The sequence below is a fragment of the Anastrepha obliqua genome, chromosome 5, assembly GCF_027943255.1.
Source record: "Anastrepha obliqua isolate idAnaObli1 chromosome 5, idAnaObli1_1.0, whole genome shotgun sequence".
Lineage (NCBI taxonomy): Eukaryota > Metazoa > Arthropoda > Insecta > Diptera > Tephritidae > Anastrepha > Anastrepha obliqua.
In genome coordinates, this window is record NC_072896.1 from 84,576,987 (window position 1) to 84,596,798 (window position 19,812).

General features: G+C 36.0%; 1 protein-coding gene across 5 annotated transcripts in view; it reads right to left on the minus strand.

Moving 5' to 3' along the window:
- Positions 1-18,667, minus strand: part of LOC129247832 (protein turtle) — a 217,497-nt gene extending 198,830 nt beyond the window's left edge. For all 5 annotated transcript variants that reach the window (XM_054887162.1, XM_054887163.1, XM_054887160.1 and 2 more), the window contains exon 1: positions 18,140-18,667. In XM_054887162.1, the coding sequence (XP_054743137.1) occupies positions 18,140-18,614 (475 nt within the window). In that variant the 5' untranslated portion in view covers positions 18,615-18,667. The remainder of the gene's footprint in view (positions 1-18,139) is intronic.
- Positions 18,668-19,812: the final 1,145 nt, after the last annotated feature.

Sequence of the window (19,812 nt, forward strand, 5' to 3'; positions counted from 1 at the left end):
GATGTTTGGCTGAGCTCTTCGTTCTATTGCGGTGATGTTTTCCCCCAAATGGATGGTCCTATAGTTTCATGCCGCCTCCAAGCGGGAATGATTTTTTATGGCGAGCTTTTCCGAGATACACATACTGAAGCCTTTCAATACGATTTACAACGGATATGAAAATATGGACATATAGGACTTGCAACAATCTAGACACTAGCAAAACCGCGAAAACCATGTAAAAACCTCCTAGCCCTGTCTAGAAAGGATAGGAGAGCTATCTTAGTTATACTGATAGGTCACAATTTGCCATTGGCTCATGCATATAGGAATCGCAAACAAAGGTATTTCCAATTCTCGCAATGAACTGGAAGAGAAGCAAACCTTAGAACACCATCTATGTTCTTGCCCTTGCTCTAGCTAGAACCCGAATGAAATGCCTAGGAGCTCTACACTATGCGAAGTTAGAATGTTTCTTAGGGTCTGAGCTTCAGGGCTTACTTAGATTCGCAAAGAATGCAGATGACAAGAAACCTACCACAAAGAAACGTAAAGGTCCACCTCCATCTGGCATCATCTGGAAGGACCAATAGGCCTATGTAATGGCTTTCATATAGCCGGGACAACCTAAGCTAACCTTCCAAGCAAGAAATACACTTGGGGGTTAGTCGTTCCCTGCCGAGGTTAGGATAGGTATGGATAGGCATTAGGGTGGTCCAAAAAAAATTTGTATGCTGCCGCCCCCCAAAATAGTAAAGAATGAAAAATAAAAAGACCCGTATTTTTTTTTTTTTTAATCAGACCATATTTAATGGTGCCGCCGGGGCTTTGAAATATCCCATGTATTTTGCATGGGAAAAAAATACTTTTTCGTAGATTTCATGTAAAAACCTGGAAAATGAATATATTTTAACCGGATAACTCAGTTTCTCTTCATAATTGGTCAGGGAATAACAACCAATTATGAAATAATTAATTTTTTTTTGTATTAACTATTTTCATAAAAGTAATATAAAATATTGTTTTTCGATTTTTTCTTAGATTTCCGTTTTATGGGGGCTTTTTGGGTTCTATAAAAAATAGTTAGTACAAAAAAATTAATTATTTCATAATTGGTTGTTATTCCCTGACCAATTATGAAGAGAAACTGAGTTATCCGGTTAAAATATATTCATTTTCCAGGTTTTTACATGAAATCTACGAAAAAGTATTTTTTTCCCATGCAAAATACATGGGATATTTCAAAGCCCCGACGGCACCATTAAATATGGTCTGATTAAAAAAAAAAAAATACGGGTCTTTTTATTTTTCATTCTTTACCATTATGGGGGGCGGCAGCATAAAAATTTTAATATAAATTTTTTCCCATGCATTTTTGGACCACCCTAATAGGCATACATACTTTCAGCTAATATTAACAAGGTCCGGACAACTTAAGTTACCATAAAATTATAGCACTGTGTTTTTGTGTTTTTATTAACTTCAGCATTACTGAGAGTGATGGCTAATCCGTTTTTTAATTACGGTTTAAGGAATTAAGCAAGAGAAGTGGTGATAATATACATATATTGTAAGTACATATGTGAGCATGGGTAATGTCGTCCGAATGGATTCGAACAATCCGGCTGCAAAAGTATTCCAGCTGGTGGTAGCAGAGGAAAAGGAAGGCCTCCTCTGCGTTGGAAAGATCAAGTGGAGTAGGACTTGGCTTCACTTGGTGTTTCCAACTGGCGCTGGTTAGCACGAGGAAAAAGCGGCCGGCGCCAATGAAGAAGAAGAAGAACATTCTGTAAGCACTATTAGAAAAACCGCATTTTGGTGCATTGGATGCTTTATTTTTATACTGGCTAGCAAATGAAAGGTAGTCATGCATAAATCTCTCGGCCGTAGCGGTCAATTGAATTACAAGTATAAAATAAAAAAAGTAAAAAAATAGAATTTTAGCGGAGTAATCGAAAAAGTGATAGCTTGTAACTCAATAACTTTTGTTTTTTAAATTTTCAGCGTTCAAATTTCCATTTAATAAGCGCTTTTCTCTTTATCTAAAGTTGGTATTTTTAAAACTATAAAAACTTTTGGAAAAATTGTTTTCATAACGATTTACTTTAAAGCAAAACACTCATAAGCACTACGTATCACACAAAACACTGAAATACGCTTTCAGCGCCTTGAAGTATGCCTCTAAAATAATGATAAACATAAATAACCACCAGAAAACACATTAAGTTTTACAACAAATCGGAGTTAATTAAATATTGTGCGCTTTTTCGAACGTAAATGTGTTCACGAATGTGTACTTATCCATCCCTGACTGCCACCCCCAAACCAATAGAACAGCAAAATTTGCGCGCGAATGACAAATTTACCAATTTACAAACATTTCATCACAAGTTTTCATTAGCGACATTTGTCAATTTCATGTGCCGCCAAATTGGTGAACGAAAATAAATTTCGCCGAAATTTTCAAGAATATTTCATTATCTTGCCACAGCTGTGGCCCGCAATACTGTCCGCCGAAAATGAAATTCAGTCGCCGCGGCGAGTCGAAATATTTCATAGTGTGCACACATTGTATTTCATGTAAACTTAATTTCGGTCAAAGCGCAGGAAAGGGAAAGCCACGGAGCCGAGTACTGTCATTTATTGAGTTTGCAATTTGTTTGAATTGGATGTTGGGCGGGCGAACGCGTGCAATGCGTATTTAGAAAATGTAATTACGCTAACGCGCAGCTATTCGCGCAATCCATTTTATGTACAAACATGTACTGGATTATTTCTGTACTGGATTGTGCCCATGCACGGTGACGGTTGGTTGTTCGGTTAAGGGATAACTATGTAATATTAAAGGTCTGTTGTAGCCTGTGCTTGATTGCTCATCTGAATTTCAGGCAGGCTTAGTTTGGTGTGAAGTTTAAAAAGCGAAATGAATGACCTTAATTTCCGGTCACATGCTTCTTTTGACATTTCCCTGCCAACTTTTCAATACGAAATACGAAGGCAAAGAGGGGGAGGGGGCGCTGGCTGCATTCACACCAACTACCAACTGCGAAATACCTTTGCGTCGCTTAATTTATGAGCCGTTGTTATTTGCTGTAGCCTTCTTTGGGTTTTTGGTTTTTGTTGCCTAGTTGGTCGCTCTTTTGGAATGCTGCGTTTGTAGTTAGTTGCCTTCGTTTTCTTTACCAATTGTTTGTAATTAAATTATGGCGCGTTAGGAAAACTTTTCGACTTAAACGAGCGCCTTCAACAAAAACAAAAAAAAAACAGAAAATTGTAATAATAAGGGAAAAAAGTGAAACGAAACAAGCAGGCGCAAAACAAATGCTAAGCCAATGCATAGTGAAGGTAGTGAAGCGCAAAAGGTTTGTGGCGAGAAGGAAGGTAAGGAAGGAGCGACCTATCAAGTGCTAGCGTGGGAGAAGAAGTTGTGAAAAGGGAATGTGCAAGTGTGCGCTGAAGAAAGGTGCCAGGAAGTGCACATTCATATCAGGGGGATAAATAAAGTTTTCCACCTTTTCGCTGCAAGGCAAGAAAATAAATAAGAAAGTTTACAAAACTTTGCTTATTTCAGATTAGCTTATGGAGTAAGAAAAATTTCAGTATACAGATTTAAGTCCATTTCAAATTTTTCTTGCGTTACGTGTTGGGACTTTCGATTTTGTAAGTGATTCGTATTTTTGGAAAAAAAACATAAGGCCAGAAATTTCGGTAATCTTGGGCGTTTTTCAAAATTTTAATTAGCTCGGGAATTTTGAGCCATTTGTATTTCTAGGAGTATGATTTTAGTAGTTCCTTTCAAACTAATTTTCAACCCTTTTTAGTAAAGCACACATTGACTCCTAACTGTTCAAATAAGTATTACTTTATTTTATTTTATTCGAGTTATTCCTATTAATTAATGAATAATCTCAAATGAAGCAAATAAAACAATAATAAATTTCAGCCAAAAGCCTCTATTGCTAGCACTTCGTTTGCTTCAGTTTAACTAATTACACTGGTCTGCAAAAAAATGGGTTCGGAATGTTCTATAAAAGTGTAGTGTCATTTTCGAACGAAAATCCATTGAGATAACATGAGACGTGATACGGAAACTTCAAAATGCGATATCTCAGTGAAAAATAAAGATATTTAAGCAAACTTAACGGCATTTAAAAGAGGAGGACTTATACTTTAAAATACTATGTTTACTTTTTTACAAAATCTGCGTAGCTACATAACCTCAAAAATGGGCAAAAACAGCGTTTTGCACTTTTAGGTTAGGATATCTCAAAATCCTGACGTGATGGAGCAATTTAAACCCCGGATTCGGATTCTACGCAAAAAATTACTTCGAAAGTGACCCTACACTTTCCTAGAACAAAACATTGTTGACCTGTGTAATTTATTAGCATGTAAGCTTTGGTAGCAGAGGGAGAGGACGGCCGCCTCTGCGTTGGAAAAATCAGGTCTTAGTCTCTAAAATAAAATAAAATAAAATAAAATAAAATAAAATAAAATAAAATAAAATAAAATAAAATAAAATAAAATAAAATAAAATAAAATAAAATAAAATAAAATAAAATAAAATAAAATAAAATAAAATAAAATAAAATAAAATAAAATAAAATAAAATAAAATAAAATAAAATAAAATAAAATAAAATAAAATAAAATAAAATAAAATAAAATAAAATAAAATAAAATAAAATAAAATAAAATAAAATAAAATAAAATAAAATAAAATAAAATAAAATAAAATAAAATAAAATAAAATAAAATAAAATAAAATAAAATAAAATAAAATAAAATAAAATAAAATAAAATAAAATAAAATAAAATAAAATAAAATAAAATAAAATAAAATAAAATAAAATAAAATAAAATAAAATAAAATAAAATAAAATAAAATAAAATAAAATAAAATAAAATAAAATAAAATAAAATAAAATAAAAGGAGCTCGATAGCATTCTCAAAACTATGTTTTTTCAACTGGTGATCACTGTAGCTTAACAACCGCTTGGTAAATTTCAGTAAAATGCATACTGCTTTTGAAGAAAATAAAGCACTCGTGCCTGATCGAAAAAATTTTTTTTTCTAAAATGTCGATTTTTCTTAACTAATCAATTGTCGGGTTTTTTTTTCGAAAATCTGAAAAATATTTCCTGACGCCACCATATTGTTAATTTTGAAAAAAAGCTTCAATCAGTCACAAGATTATCATGTCCGATTAATTTTAGCTGAATCTTCAAGGACTTGTGATGATCACCGCAAGGGACTTCTGGAGAAACGGACTCCACACAAGCAGAGACAACTTTTACAGCTATTACAATTTTTTTTTTTTAATTTCTCTTAAGTTAAGTCGAAACATGATGTATTAATTTATTTTTGTAAAATAAAGCAAATTCTTTAAAATCATAATTTTTTCGGGCCTCTGACTACCCCTAACCCAATAATCTCTGTATTGTGCATTGGTCAGATCAATACTGGTTTATTTCGCTTTTAATATTTCTTCTAGAATTCTTCGTCAATCAGAATTCTTTAATATTGTTTTTTCTTGAAGTAGTTATTGTGTCAACGCTCCCATATCAAGAACTTCTGCTGAACTAAATTTAGTCTTCTTTGCTTTAGATTTTGATTCCACGCAATCAATATTTACGTAAGTTTTTCTCTGCGCCACATCAGTAGTATTTCATCTTAGCACAGATACTTTATATTTGTCCTAATTTTAAGATTGAGCTACATTTAGATTAATGTTAGTCTGTAAGAATTTTGTACTTCAAGGCTGAAATAAATATAAGTAAATATTTGTGTCGGCCGTCGTAGCCGAATGGGTTGGTGGGTGACTACCATTCGAAGTTCACAGAGAACATAGGTTCGAATCTCCGTGAAAGCCCAAAATGGAGAACAAGTTTTTTCTAATAGCGGTGCGCCTCGTCAGACAATGGCAAACCTCCGAGTGTATTTCATAAAAAATATCTGCCCTTCGGAGTCGGCTTCAAACAGTACGTCCCTCCATTTGTGGAACAACATCAAGACGAACGCCATAAATATTTGTTTCTGGTTCGTTTGATTCATGTCATCAAATAAATAAAATGTCTTCGGATATTTTAAAAAAAAATTTAGTTTTTTTACTAAAATATACTGATTAAACATTTTTTTTGGTGGAAAAATATTTTTTTGAATTTTTTACCCTCTCCTCAGATGTTTTTTTAATTGCTTTGGCATTAAATATTCTTTGTAAAATTTTTTTTCGACAAAAAATAATATTTGTTTGTTAAAAATGGTTAAGGAGCCTTGCTTCTTCTGGTATTTTTTTGAAATCCTCCCCTCACATTTTTTTCTTATGTTTTATTAATAGCTTAAACTATGCAAGTGTGTATTGAGAACCAGTGAAAACACCTTGTATCTCGTTACTAATTTACGCAGCGACGCTTTGATCGATTTGCAAACGGAGTTATGCTGGCGCTTCGCTCTAAGGAGTGCCGGTGGTCTAGAGCGCGAAAATGTAGTGTATTTTTAGGAATTTTTTTTTACAATAAAAAAAAATTTAGAACGATATATACATTTTTCAGATTTTTTATTTGACCAAAACCAAAATGAAAAATAAAAAAACTGAAAAATTTTTTCTTTTTTAATTTAAAAAATTTTAGTAATTTTAATAATTTTTAAATAAAAAAAATTTAATTGGAATTATTAAAATTAAAAAAAAAATTCAATTTTAATAGCTTTAAAAATGGCGCTGAAGTTGACCCTCCCGAAAATTGGACCTGGACGGTGTTGTCGATTTTGGCTTTTATATTTATCTGAAGCACAAAAACCAAAAAAATTATTAATCAGTATGACTGTAGCTATGTCCCGTGCTGGAATAAAAAAAACAATATTTTTGACAAAATGGCACGGTTTTGAATTTGACACTCTAAAAATCGTTTTTTTTTTTCTTTCGGTTTTTAACAAAAAAACCTTTTCTCTCAGTTTTTAATAAAAAAACGTTTTCGTTTTAATAAAAAAAATACGAAATAATAATAAGATTCTAGTACGGCCGATAGCTATTGATGTAGTGAACGATATATTAAAATTTCATACGATTCGGTTGAACAGTTTTTTTTTTTTCATCCCTCGGAACGTCGAAAAGTCGTTTCGAGACCTGCCTTAATTGGCTGTGAAAGCTATAATATTGAGAATTTCCACATGAAAATTTCACAGTATATTCTTAAGATATTATACTTTCGAAATATCGAACAAACAAAAAATCATATTTATTTTTCAAATTTCTAGACTAACGTGTCACTTAATTTATTTATTTAAATTATTTTGCACTTCACTACCACTACGACCAGGGTAAAGGCTAAGTAGGCGTACAAAAAAGTGTGTTATGGACCCAGTACCGTTTATAAATATGTATGTATTATTATTACGGACGTGTATAAAATTCGGCAAATTTTCGTCAAAATTTCAAACTTTTTACGCAGAATTTTTAGAACAGTTTCGGGTATGCAGTTTTATGGGTCTTGAGAAGTGCAAGTTTTAAATGGTTTAAAAATCGCGTAGGTTTTTGACATTTTTTTTTCTTAATTTTGTTGGCCACAAGTTTATAGCCGACTGAAGAATTGCCAATTTAGCAATAGTTTATGGAAAATTTTTCTAACTGTTAAACAATAACAACAACCACTTTCTCGGAGGTCTCGCATATACATAGTTTGTGCACTTTATATTTTCTTCTAGAATTAATTAAGCTGTAGAAGCCAATTTTGGGGCGCTTAATTTCGGTTCATCCCTTACTTTACGGTGCACAAGCGTCGTCATCGAAAACATGCTCGTGCCGATTTCAGGCGCTATGAAAGTCATACTCTTAACGCCGAAAACAACGAACAGCTTGACCGAGTAAAAATTTCAAATACGAAAGATTCGAAGGCATTGTTTAGTGTAGACTCATGCAATAATACGCAAATATTCATCATAATTTATTAGATTTTTCAAAGTCAAATTGAAAGGTGAATAATTACATAAACAAGATTAAGCAAATTTATTTTAATTGCAGGGATGCGGAAGTTTCGGAAAATTGCTGATTATCCTTTTTACACTAATTGAAAGCATACACTTACACACCAGCGCAGCTAACTAAAATAACAATAGCTGTACACTCGCATACTGTACGGTAAAGGCAAACATGTTTTTTTCTTTGTTTTGTGTATTTTTCAAAAATTCATTAAGCACCGCAACACATGCAAACAATAACCGTTCGGTGGGCTGGCTTAATGCACGATGAAATTATCCTTGCAAATTAAATCAAATTGACTGGCGAGTGGGCGGGTTCTGAACACAGTCTGGTGATATTTAAATTATTTTATGTTAATAACAAATAAGTGCAAAACATCACGTACAAACATCGCACACACACACCCACACGCGCACACTCATAGACAAGTATGAATTTATGCATAAAGCAAGCATAAACCTGCTCACCTACTACAGCACATGAACGGGTAAACAGACTAACGAAACAACTCGCCAGGCAATCACAAACTACAACGCAAAACCCGCCTCACCAAAACCGCAGCTACGTGTGTGTGTGCAAGTCCGCACCTGTGAGCCTACAATGGCTTTTAATGATAAAGTGTGGGCAAGTTGCAGTGAGTGGCCAGCAGCCAATAGCAATTTGAGAGGTGTAGTGTGAGCGCATTTAGCTTATAACTGTGAATACACGTATGTAGGTGTGTAAGAGTTAATGTCTAAAGGTAGCTGGCGCCACTTAAAAATGCTAAAATGTTTTATAGTGTCCAGCTGTTGTTGTTGCTGATGCTGCTGGTTCTGCTGCTGCTGTACTGCTGCTGGTACTGATGCTGCTGCCATAACAGCTCCAGTAGTCAGTAAAAATTTATGTAAATTTCGTTATGTCAACAAGCTGGCAGCAGCTGCGGTTGTTAGTACTTAGTTTGTAACAAATCAACTCTGGTCTTCTACTTAATCGCTCTAATAACATTGTTCACTACCAGCTTGTGCCACAGCGATGAGTTGTAGTTTGCTTGCGTTGAAAAAAGACCGCTACTTATGCACACAAACATAGTAGGAAGAGTAGAAAATTAAAAAAATAATAAAAATAGTTGAGCATTTTTTGTTGCTTACATAGGCCGTGGGTGAGCCATTTGGGTCACTAGAAAGGAGGCGATGAGATAAGATGGAAAAATCGTAGGCCCGTTTGGTCAGCGAATGCTACCAAATTATAGTTTCAAACTGAGCTATATAAAATTGTAGTTTTTAATTTTTTTTCCTAAGACAAAATTTGGTCTGTAGTCAGTGCCAAAAGGGACAAAATTAAAATAAACAAATATAATATAAATAATAAGCCTAGTATTGCCATAAATTCTGTGACAATGCATACGGCGAGAACAAATTCGCAGAAAACAGTTCCGTTCTTTTAGCTTGGCAAATTTCGCTTGTGCTTGTGCGCCAGTGCAGCCATAAAAACCTTTCGAGAAAGAATGATTTTAATGCTGACGACCGTCCGTGTGAAGGAAGGCCAAAAACCTTCGAAGACGCTGAATTGGAGGCATTGCTCAATGAGAATCCGTGTCCAATGCAAGAAGAGCTTACTTCAGTATTAGGAGTTACCCCCCAATCCTTTTCCAACCGATTACATGCTTTGGTGCTTTGGGAATGATTCAGAAACAGGGGACTTGGGTTCCTTATGAGTTAAAACTAAGGGAAGTTTGAACGTCGTTTTCTCGCCTGTGAACAACTGCTGCAGCGGCAAAAAAGGCAAAAAAGGAAGAGTTTTCTTCATCGCATCGTGACGAGTGATGAAAAGTGGATTCATTACAGCAATCCAAAGAAAAGAAAGTCATGGGAAGGTTATGCTATGTATGTATTTGGTGGGACCAAGTTGGTGTTATTTATTATGAACTGTTAAAACCAAGCGAAACCATCACTGGAGATTGGTATCGACTTCAAGCGAGAAGCGGCCGCGATACGCGGAGAGGCATGAAAAAGCGATTCTACAACATGACAACGCTCGACCTCACGTTGCCTCCCTACCTGGAAACACTGAAATGGGAAATCCTACCCCACCCGCCATATTTCCCAGATATTGTGCCGTCCGATTATCACCTGTTCCGATCGATGGCACATGGTCTAGCTGACCTGCCGTTCCATTCATATGAAGACACCAGAAAATGGCTTGATCCGTGGATAGCCTCAAAAGATGAGCAGTTTTACCGCGACGTTATACGAGATCTGCCAGAAAGATGGGGAAAAGTAGTAGCCAGCGATGGGCAATACTTTCAATGATTCACTTGTAACCATTTTTTCAGTATAAAGATGTAGTTTCATCAAAACAACATCGAAAACTTAGTAGCGCACTTAATAATTATTTTTATTGTTAAAGGAAGAGGTGTGAGACTTCATTGTCTTACCGAAGAAAGGAGCACCACGTATTTTTCTTGTTTGTTATTTACTTCTAATTAGTTTAAATTTCTCTAGCTCCATTTTCTCCTCACTTGATTTTCGTGCTTGCCACAACCACTTGCACCAGCACTGATATTCAACTCCACTTTTTTTTGTGAGAGGAAGCCTATAATGCCAAGAAAGGTTGAAAATTTGCCTACTTTGATTTTGGAGCAGCTTTCATGCCATTGTAATAAAGTATCTTTTGAAGCACCAGCAACAAAGGCTGAAAAATTCCACGTGGAATTTTAAATTAAGTGTAAACTGATTTATTAATCAAATGCCTGTTTTCGCAGAAATAAAGTGGCTATCAAATTTAAGTTCTGCATTATCTTAATGGTGGTCAGTTTATTATAAAAGGAAAATAAAAAATTCCGTAGACATACACCGAAGTAGGCGCCAAGTACCTGGATTTGTTCACACAAGCAAAATGAAATGTATGTATGTGTGTACTTGCTAACAAAAGTCCAATCAACATGCGTCAAATGTGATTGACGAACTCAATAAATAAGAATAAATGGAAGAGAAGTTCAAAGGACAAATAAGGAAAAATTGTTGGCCATTTTTTATCTGAAACTTTCCACCGATGAATAGTAACAAACAAATTCAGAAGTTCCTTTGAAATTGTGTTACGTCGCATGCACGTGTGTATATATATATGAATATGTATTTGTATAGACGTACATCATACTTAGTTAGTAAAATAAGGCATTCATTATTATGATTGCTCATTTTTGAGCTCTATATATACTTGAACATGCGTTTGCTTCCAGGCATTTCTCCAAATTATTTATATTCATATTGAAGGCACCTTGCAGTGTTGTTGTCAACTTTTTTTGACACTTTGTCATTACATCAGCTCGTCGCTGTTGTATGCGTATTGGTGGTGCTGCCAATTTATTGATTGACATCGTTAGCCTTAATGTTACCAATGGCATTATTAGCCTTAACGACAGGACAACGAGCAGCAGCAACATAACCATTCTACTCGCACTACATCGATATGCACACACATATATACATCGATAGCAATTCGTGTGTATGAATTCATGCCTATTCAAAAGTATTTGCTTCCCCTTCCGTAGCAATTTAGTCCACCTTGATGCGCCTTCATCTCTGCCTTACACTTCACTTTGTTGCGATAGCTTCGTGTCATTGCCGCCTTGTCGTTGTTAATGGCCACAATAAAGCGGCCATCGATATCATCTTAACTTTGTTAGCGTCACCGATAAGCACCGTAAGTATGCGTTGAGTGCCAAGGTGGGCACTGGCGTATCTTAGCTGACCGTTGTTAAGTGATTATGAGTATGTTTGTGTGTGTATGTATAGGTAGGTGGTCGCCAGTGTCGTGTTCGTTTTGAATCTCTTTCGCCTCCTGTTTTCCAATTTTTGTGTATTTCTCGTATAGCTTTTGATTCCCTCTCCTTTGTGTCTTATTTTTTCATTTGCAAGCAAAACTTCATTTCCTGGTTCTTTGTCGGTGTTTGTACTTCGCACAGATTTTTTAATGTTACCTTTTTTTGTTTTTGATTTATGACGAACCATTGAACTCTAGTCGTTACTTCTGCGGAGCACTCATTCAACTTGTTTTCGAGTAAACTTTTGTGTGCGTGTGGGAGTTAACGAATTTTCGCTTTGCCCAAGTACCCCGAAAGACAAGCATCTATAAGTTTGGAAAAAAATTGGAAAAAAGTAAGTAGGCGCACCACACTAACAGGCTTCAAGAGCTAAAACTATATAGACTAGTATATACAGGGTTGCCCATATTCGACGGACCCATCTGGCAACCCTGTATCTTTTGACAGAGACGTCAGATCGCTTAATGACATACCGCGTTGGAAGCGTCAGTCCAATCAGATTTTTACCATAGAAAAGTACATGCCACGCGAGCGCTCTGAAATTGTTGAAATTTACATTCAACAAAGGAGTCAATTGTGGAAACTCAACGTGCGTGTAAAAAATTAAATAATGTGAAAAGCGCCTCCTTCAGGCGTTGAAAAATGTTGATCTCGCTTTTAATTATTATTAGGTTCTAAGTCAGAATTGTACGGCGGCTGACCCAATAATCCAAACTTTTGAGTGCTCAAAAACTCTCTTATATGAGCCGAGTGCTTTAGTGAAGGATGATTTGTTGCCGGCGGTTGGTTTGCCTTAATTTTCCGGAAACTTCTAGCAAAAAAATGGTTGTGTACTACTTCGGTTGTTTACTACAACCCAACATAACCTACTCAGAATTTACTGATTTAAGTTTCTCCAATTATAAAATTGCGACATGACCTGATTTTCCAAAACAAACAGAGGGTAATTTGCTTTGAGATGCTTCTTCTGCGAAAAACTTTTGTTAGATTATGTTCGTCTAAGAACACTCATAACTTCGATTTTTGTTTTGTTACCGGTTTTTATGCACAGATCTAGAATTCATCACCTGTCTCGATGTGATAGACGTGCTTTGAACCACCATGGCTAAATCTCTTTAACATTTCAATCGATATGAGTATTTTATTGAGCCAACGGAAACAAGACGACCAAATGATCATACAAGACTGACTGTATGCTGCTCTCACTAATGCCCAAAAATGCTTATATCTCGTGGTCTTAGGTCTTATGACGATCTGGCGTTATCTATTGGCGCACAACATCAATTGTTTCTGGCGCAACAACCGTTTCTGGTTGGGCTTCATGAAATTCATCCTACAAAGATCGACAGCTACGTTGGAACTCGTTGCGGGAGCACTTCACAGTGGCTAAGTGTGGTGCTTTAACGCCAAAAGTTGAAATAAATTGTTTAATGCACTCCTGTCTCGATACTCCACATCGAAAATAATAATAAATCATTGCACGAAAATTTTTAAGAGCGAATTTTATCTTTTGGGCAGATGAATTTTTCAACTCATTCAACTCAAAAAAGCACAAATAAAACTCGTAAGTGAAAAAGTTATGAATAAGTTTTTGCTAAAAAGTACCAAAATTTTGGGTAAAAATATCGAATTATAGCTAATCACACGTAGTACTGCAAAGGTGCAAAATATAGAAGGCAACCTGCGTATTTTCATAAAAAAAAGTAACGAAAAATGTTTGTCATAAAAAATAATAATAAATAAAAAAAAAAAAATTATTATACAGAGACTTTTGCCGCTCGGTGTATGTTTGAAGAATAGAAAATTGGATATACGAAAATGTCCATTTAAGCAACTTTTGATACGAGTACCATGTAAAAAAATATGCAAATGCACACAAAAGAGATAACAGAGCCACGATCTAAATAAACTTCGTGCAATTTCAAAAATCACATAGCTGAAGGCCTCAGTATACGAAAATGAATTTATGTACTAATATTTAGATGTTATTGATACAAGCATTTTTTTTCTGTAGATGCATAACACATTTTTTCAACTGCATTTATTTTGAAAATACAGAGAAAATAAATCCTGCAGGTAATGCCGTAAAACTTCATAGTTTGCACAGCAATATTTACGTCACACTTTTTTAAAATTTTTTTCTTACTTAGTTTCTTTTTCAAACTGGCATTTCAACTCGCGCGCTAGTCATTTTGCCAGCAATGTGTACAAACAAATAACAAATACGACGGTATGGGGCTGCTCTTTTGTGCGGCGGGTGTGAGAGCGGCAGTGTCCAGAGCTGCTTTTTCGGACGTACCATTTTCACTTGACTTGTACAGCAGGGGAGCTTTCAATCACTGACGAAAATACACAAACCACATAGGCGCATAAACACTCACACACACACGCACACACATTTTTCAAGGGGTATTCCGATTCCGATACACTTCCGTTAAAAAAGCTGCTTGCAACAATAATAAACTGCTTCAGTTTCGGCGCAAATGGAATATCTTGTCGTCTCTTTGCTGCACGGTTTATTTTTTCCTTGTGCTGCTGACACGGCATTTCATGGAATTCAATTAAAATTCTGCTGCCAAAGCCACCGAAATCCACCTGCATGACTGTTGTTTTTTGTGTTTTGTTTTTTGGCTTTCTGTTTTCCTTTTTGTTTTTGTTTTTCTTGTTTCTCTTACTTTTTCGGTTGGTCATTTCACAGCGTTTGTTCTGCAGCTTTTGTTATATTTGTCCAGGACAACCTTTTTTTTCTTGTTTTTTTTTTTTTTTTGTATTTTTTTTCAAATCTACTTGAGGCTCTGCGGCATATTGGACACTGCCACTAACAACCAGGAAAAGCAATGGCTGCAGTGTTCTTTTGTTGTCAATAAAGGCTGCTTGACGGTGGCACTCACTGCGTTATGTCCATGTAAATTGCAGCATTTCTGTGCCATCAAATGGTATCGCCAGAAGTTAGCGAATGTCTGTTGGGTTTTGAAGTGCTTGTGGGATGAGTGCACCGATTGTTGTTATCAAGAGTACCGCAATTGTAAGTAATACTTAAGTACTCTTGAGAAGCTGAAATTATTTTGTGGATTTTCGAAGAAATTAGAGAATTTTTTTTTTAATTTTTTCAAGTATCGCAAAATGCAAAGCAACCGGTGATTTTTGTTACCAATTTAAGCTGAAAATTGGCTTATTATTTGGAAGGTTGGTGAGCATTTGAGCGCTGTATAGGTAAGTTTTTTATTAACATGTATTTAAGATTTGTGGCAATATGAAATGCTTTTTTGAAGTCGATGAAATAATTCGGCTTCCACTACTCAGCCTTCCATTTTCCTCTTGTTAAATTTTTAATTTAAATTGCTTTTTACTAAGTTTCTTTACAAATTAAGATTTTGGGATAGTTTTAACTTTTAGGGATTTGGTCCATTCTGAAAACCATTTATCTCCGAAAATAAGAAAAATAGCCAAATGATTGCTATTTTTTACATTATTTTTATTATTTCTTTCTTTTGAAGTTTCTCGTTTTTTACCTAAAATTTTGGAAAATTGCTGACTGATTTTTATTTATAAGTCACACAAGTCAATGGATCAGTGTATACTCTCGTTTAGTCCAAGCGGAGGAGCCAAGAGGCAATAAGGGCCCTCGGGTCTATGACGGTGCACTCGGAACTGGTCAAAGAATGTTTGACCTCACTTTCGACTGCGTCTGAATTCTTTGACATAAGCGTCATCTGGGTTCCTGGTCACAGCGTCATTGCACGAAACTGTGAGGTGGATGAGCTGGCCAAACAAGGGACATGTGAGGTGATTTTCCCGCGAAGGGAGAGAGTTGGGATCCCCCTAACTACTTGCCGTCTGCTCCTGGAAAGATGGGCATCGCGCCAACTCAGCGAGCACTGGGCAAGCACACAAACGTGTAAGGTCGCGAAATCCGCTCGGGCGAGCTTTTGAGGCTGACAAAATATCAGCTCTCTAATCTAGTGGATTCTCTCACAGGTCACTCACTATGCGCGAGGAATGCATGCTGTGAGACTTGGAATCACCTCGAGTCCTTTTTGCGCTGGATGTATGGAGGATGAGGTGGAATCATCTCAGCACCTTCTTCTTAGCTGCCCTGCTCTGGCGGGACTAAGAGCCAGCATCTTGGCTCTTACTTCTTTGCACGCCTGCTGATATAGGTGGCGCTGACATTAAAAATGTGATGAATTTCATCAGCAGCGCAAAGCGGTTGACGCAAACACAGCATAGTCATCGTTCGTAATCCACACACTCTAAACCCACCCTCCTAACCATCCCAGCACCACCTCTCGCCACCCTCTCATCCCTGCATCCCATCGGTCTTTTTTCACCTCACCTCCTTCATAATGGTACCACAAAGGACGAATCCTTTTCTTCGTCCTAGTGTACTCATTCCTTGGGCAACCATACCAATCTGACCTAGCCTATGATTTGATTTCTATCCGATTTTCAAAATCTTTTGAAATTAAAGTAATACATTTTTTCACATGGCAACTGGTAGAAACACATCATTTACTTCATAACCAACGCTCAAGTGATAAAATTTTCGCCTTTTTATTATTACGCGATTTCCAGAACATGCCCGATAGTTTTTATTTTCTGAGCAAATCTTCTATTTCGTTAGCCTTTGGCTGTGTTCGACACAAGTAGATGTTTTTCATAAATTGATAAGTCTTTTGTTTATATTTTACTTTTAGATTCTTCATCACAGCATATAAAGGAACATCATTTGCTACTGAGCTTAGTATTTTAAAGCACTTTGCGTAGGAAAGAATGAAACTTTAGCTATTCTTGCAGGCCATTTTTGGAGCAAATAGGCAACAGCTTTACAGAAAAAATTATAAAAAATGAATGCGATGATTCCAATTCTTGTATGAGCGACGACTCAAATTCTCGTATGAACGGTCGATTAAATAAGCCCTATCGTTTTGGAAGTTTACGAATTGCACAATTTGAACAATTTTCTCCTCAGTAAATACAATGTTCAGAAATTGACCGCTTTCGGCTAACGAAGCAACTCCTTCGCTCTCTCAAGTCGTATTTGCAGTTGCTTTGGTATCAGATCATGCGCGTTCTGGATCTTATAAGGCTTGACTTCCAGATCATTTCTCAGTATGCGGCTGATGCTTCGGTCAAATATTTTCAGTTCTTTCGCCATTTGATTGGCACTTCGTCGGGGATTTCGCTGAAAGCGTTTCTTCACTTCTTGAACCATTTCACGTGACGTTTCAATCGCTTGATGACCACCTCCATGACGTTTCGTGATGTTACCAGTATCATTGTAACGAGTAATGGTGCGATAAACAAGAACTGTATTTACTTTAAGGTGCTCGAGCTCACGAACAATCGCTGGCTGCAATTTTCCAGCCAAATATATTGCAATTACACTATGACGTTTGAAATCCATTACTGATTGATTTTCTTTTTCCGCGTTCACTGAACTGTCATTTAGCCAACTAACAGACAGCTGATGTCCGTGCATCAGCTGCGCGAGCGGTCTGAAGTTGGGTTACACTTCGAGTGCCGGAACTTGTAGAACTTCGAACGGCTAACATGGAAAGCGGACCGAGCGATCACCGGAATAAGTGATAAAAAATAGCTTCCTAGTAGGGGTAAATGAGCTCTGGGGTTAAGGGAATTCTCCCCAAGACATGTTGCGACTGCATTTGTTGCATGCAGCACACAGAAATACTCATTTATTATATGAAAGAAAAGGTATTTCAAAAGTGATGCCTAGATGTCCGCAGCGAATAATTCCTAGGCGGTACCTTTTTCTTATATGGTCTTTGATATTTGTCAAGCAGACAGACGTTCAATTCGATCTTTAAGAACAAAGTATCGTAAAATTCGTAATTTTTTTTTTTTTTTGGTGGAAATAATGAGTCAAAAATGCAATAGTTGCTGCACAACTTTCAAGAAACTGGTTCTGTCGAGGAAAGAAAAGGGAATAAAAGATTGGCAGACCAAAGACTGAACTTCTGTTGAGAATATTGCTGCTGCGGCGCAAGGTGTTGCTGAGCTACTTTCTACATCGACATGCCGATATTCGTGAAACGAATATTTGGCTGATTTCACTTGTAGACGTACTGCTGGTGGTCGTTTAAAGATGTCATTTTTCACATATAATTGCTAGGTGCCGGTTTTTGGATGAAAATAGTGAAATTAAAATTTTTACATATTTTATTTTAAAACAACATCTAGGCGTGTCTTTTGATAAACCCTTTGATTTCAGCATTTGGATAGCCCTGTTAAGTCGCACCCACTCAATCCATGAACATGGGATATGTAAATACTTAATAAAATACTGCTCCAACTTGTGTTTTATTTTCACAATTTTTGTATGTACGAATGTGTGGTTTTGTGTATCACAACTCTTCATTTACCTGGTATATTTGCATCTACGGATTTTGCCAGAAAAATCAGCACTAATGTGATAAACTGGTAGATTGTAAATAGTAGGCCCTTTTTGTTGGTTTTGTTGTAGCCACTACTCGCTTCACTGCTGGAATGCAACTGCTCTCTATTGCTTTGGTTGATCTCAAAATTTTCAGCAATTGTTTGAATTTTCGTTGATTTGCGGTTTGCAAGTGAATTCCAAATTGTTCTCAAGCTGAAGTTAGTTGTTGCTGTTGCTGATGCTGTTGTTGTTGCTACTGCAGCTGTTGCTGTTTTTGCTGTTGTTGCTGTTGTTTGCGGTGAAGTTGTTGTTTGATTGTTGATATACGTATTTCCTGTTGTTTTTGTTATTGTTATATTGGAATTGTTGTCTATGCTGTCGTTGTTTGTGGCGAACGATGATCGCGACCGGCTTAATGCCTGACACCACCGGTAAGACCCAGGGTCCGCACACACGCCCATGCCTCTGGTCCCATAGTCAATGCCGCTAACGGATCGTCCTCATTGCAGCGGCGTCATCTGCAAAGAGCAAAGGAGAGAGAGAGAGTGAGAGAGATGTATTGAGAACAATTAGAATATGGAAATTATTTTTGAAGGTACTTATATTTTTATTTATTTAATTATACATTTATTTAATAAAATCACTGAACAAAGTTCTTACTGACGACTTAACTTAAAGTTGGAATTCTAAATTATACTATATTAGTAGATTATGAAAAAAATTATTTATAATAAATTACAAATTATAAAAAAAACATTTTTTCTTTTTTATTTAAAAATTGGAAAAGTAATAAATTACAATCACAATGAATTAAAAAGCATTAGCGGCTAGGCCATCAGCTTAAAAAAAAAATTATATTTGACTTAATTTGCATAATTAGCCATGACTTCATCTGGGTAGAAGTATAAAGGTTAGAATAGGTAAGTTGGTACAAAATGTGGCTTAAAACTAATTGTATACCTATGAAACCGGAACTTCCACATTCATATTTAAATAAGGCTACTTACAAATGCAAAGATGATAGATTATCAAGTTAGGTCAAGGATGCTCGTTAGGTATGGTGAAAAACCAATTTTTTGAGGGGAACTTTGGATTCTACGTCATTCGTTTTGTGTTTCACAAAATTTAGCTTTAGCTTAGCGAAACACAAAACGAATGACGTTGGCATATCTCATATCAAATTCTCTCAGAGCCGAATAACGGTCTGCTAACTAGTATACCTCTAAAAATCTTTTCACCACGAGTTTGGTCATCCGCTATGGTGAATAACAAAATTGTGAGAGTAAATTCAACGGGTACTCGCGAGGTGTATTTATTATAGGTGACAGCATTCACCCAGCTGAATTTTTCGCCGTAGATATGGCTTACGTCAAAATGATATGCTTTGTTTGTATGTATTGGTATGTTTACATTCGTACGTTTACATTTGATTACTGATTTTGACGTGATGCTTGGACCAAACGCAACAACAAATACATGTAGGGGTTTACTTATATGTGGTTGCTGTCACCTATAATAAATCCACCTTGGATACTCGGCAGCAGAATTCTGCCCTCTCATTTCATTTCTATTCACAGACTCCTTCTAGTCGAATCAGTCGTTGTTCAGGCGGCAACGAAGGAACATAAGAGAGAACTGCGTCGATTTTTTTTATATCAC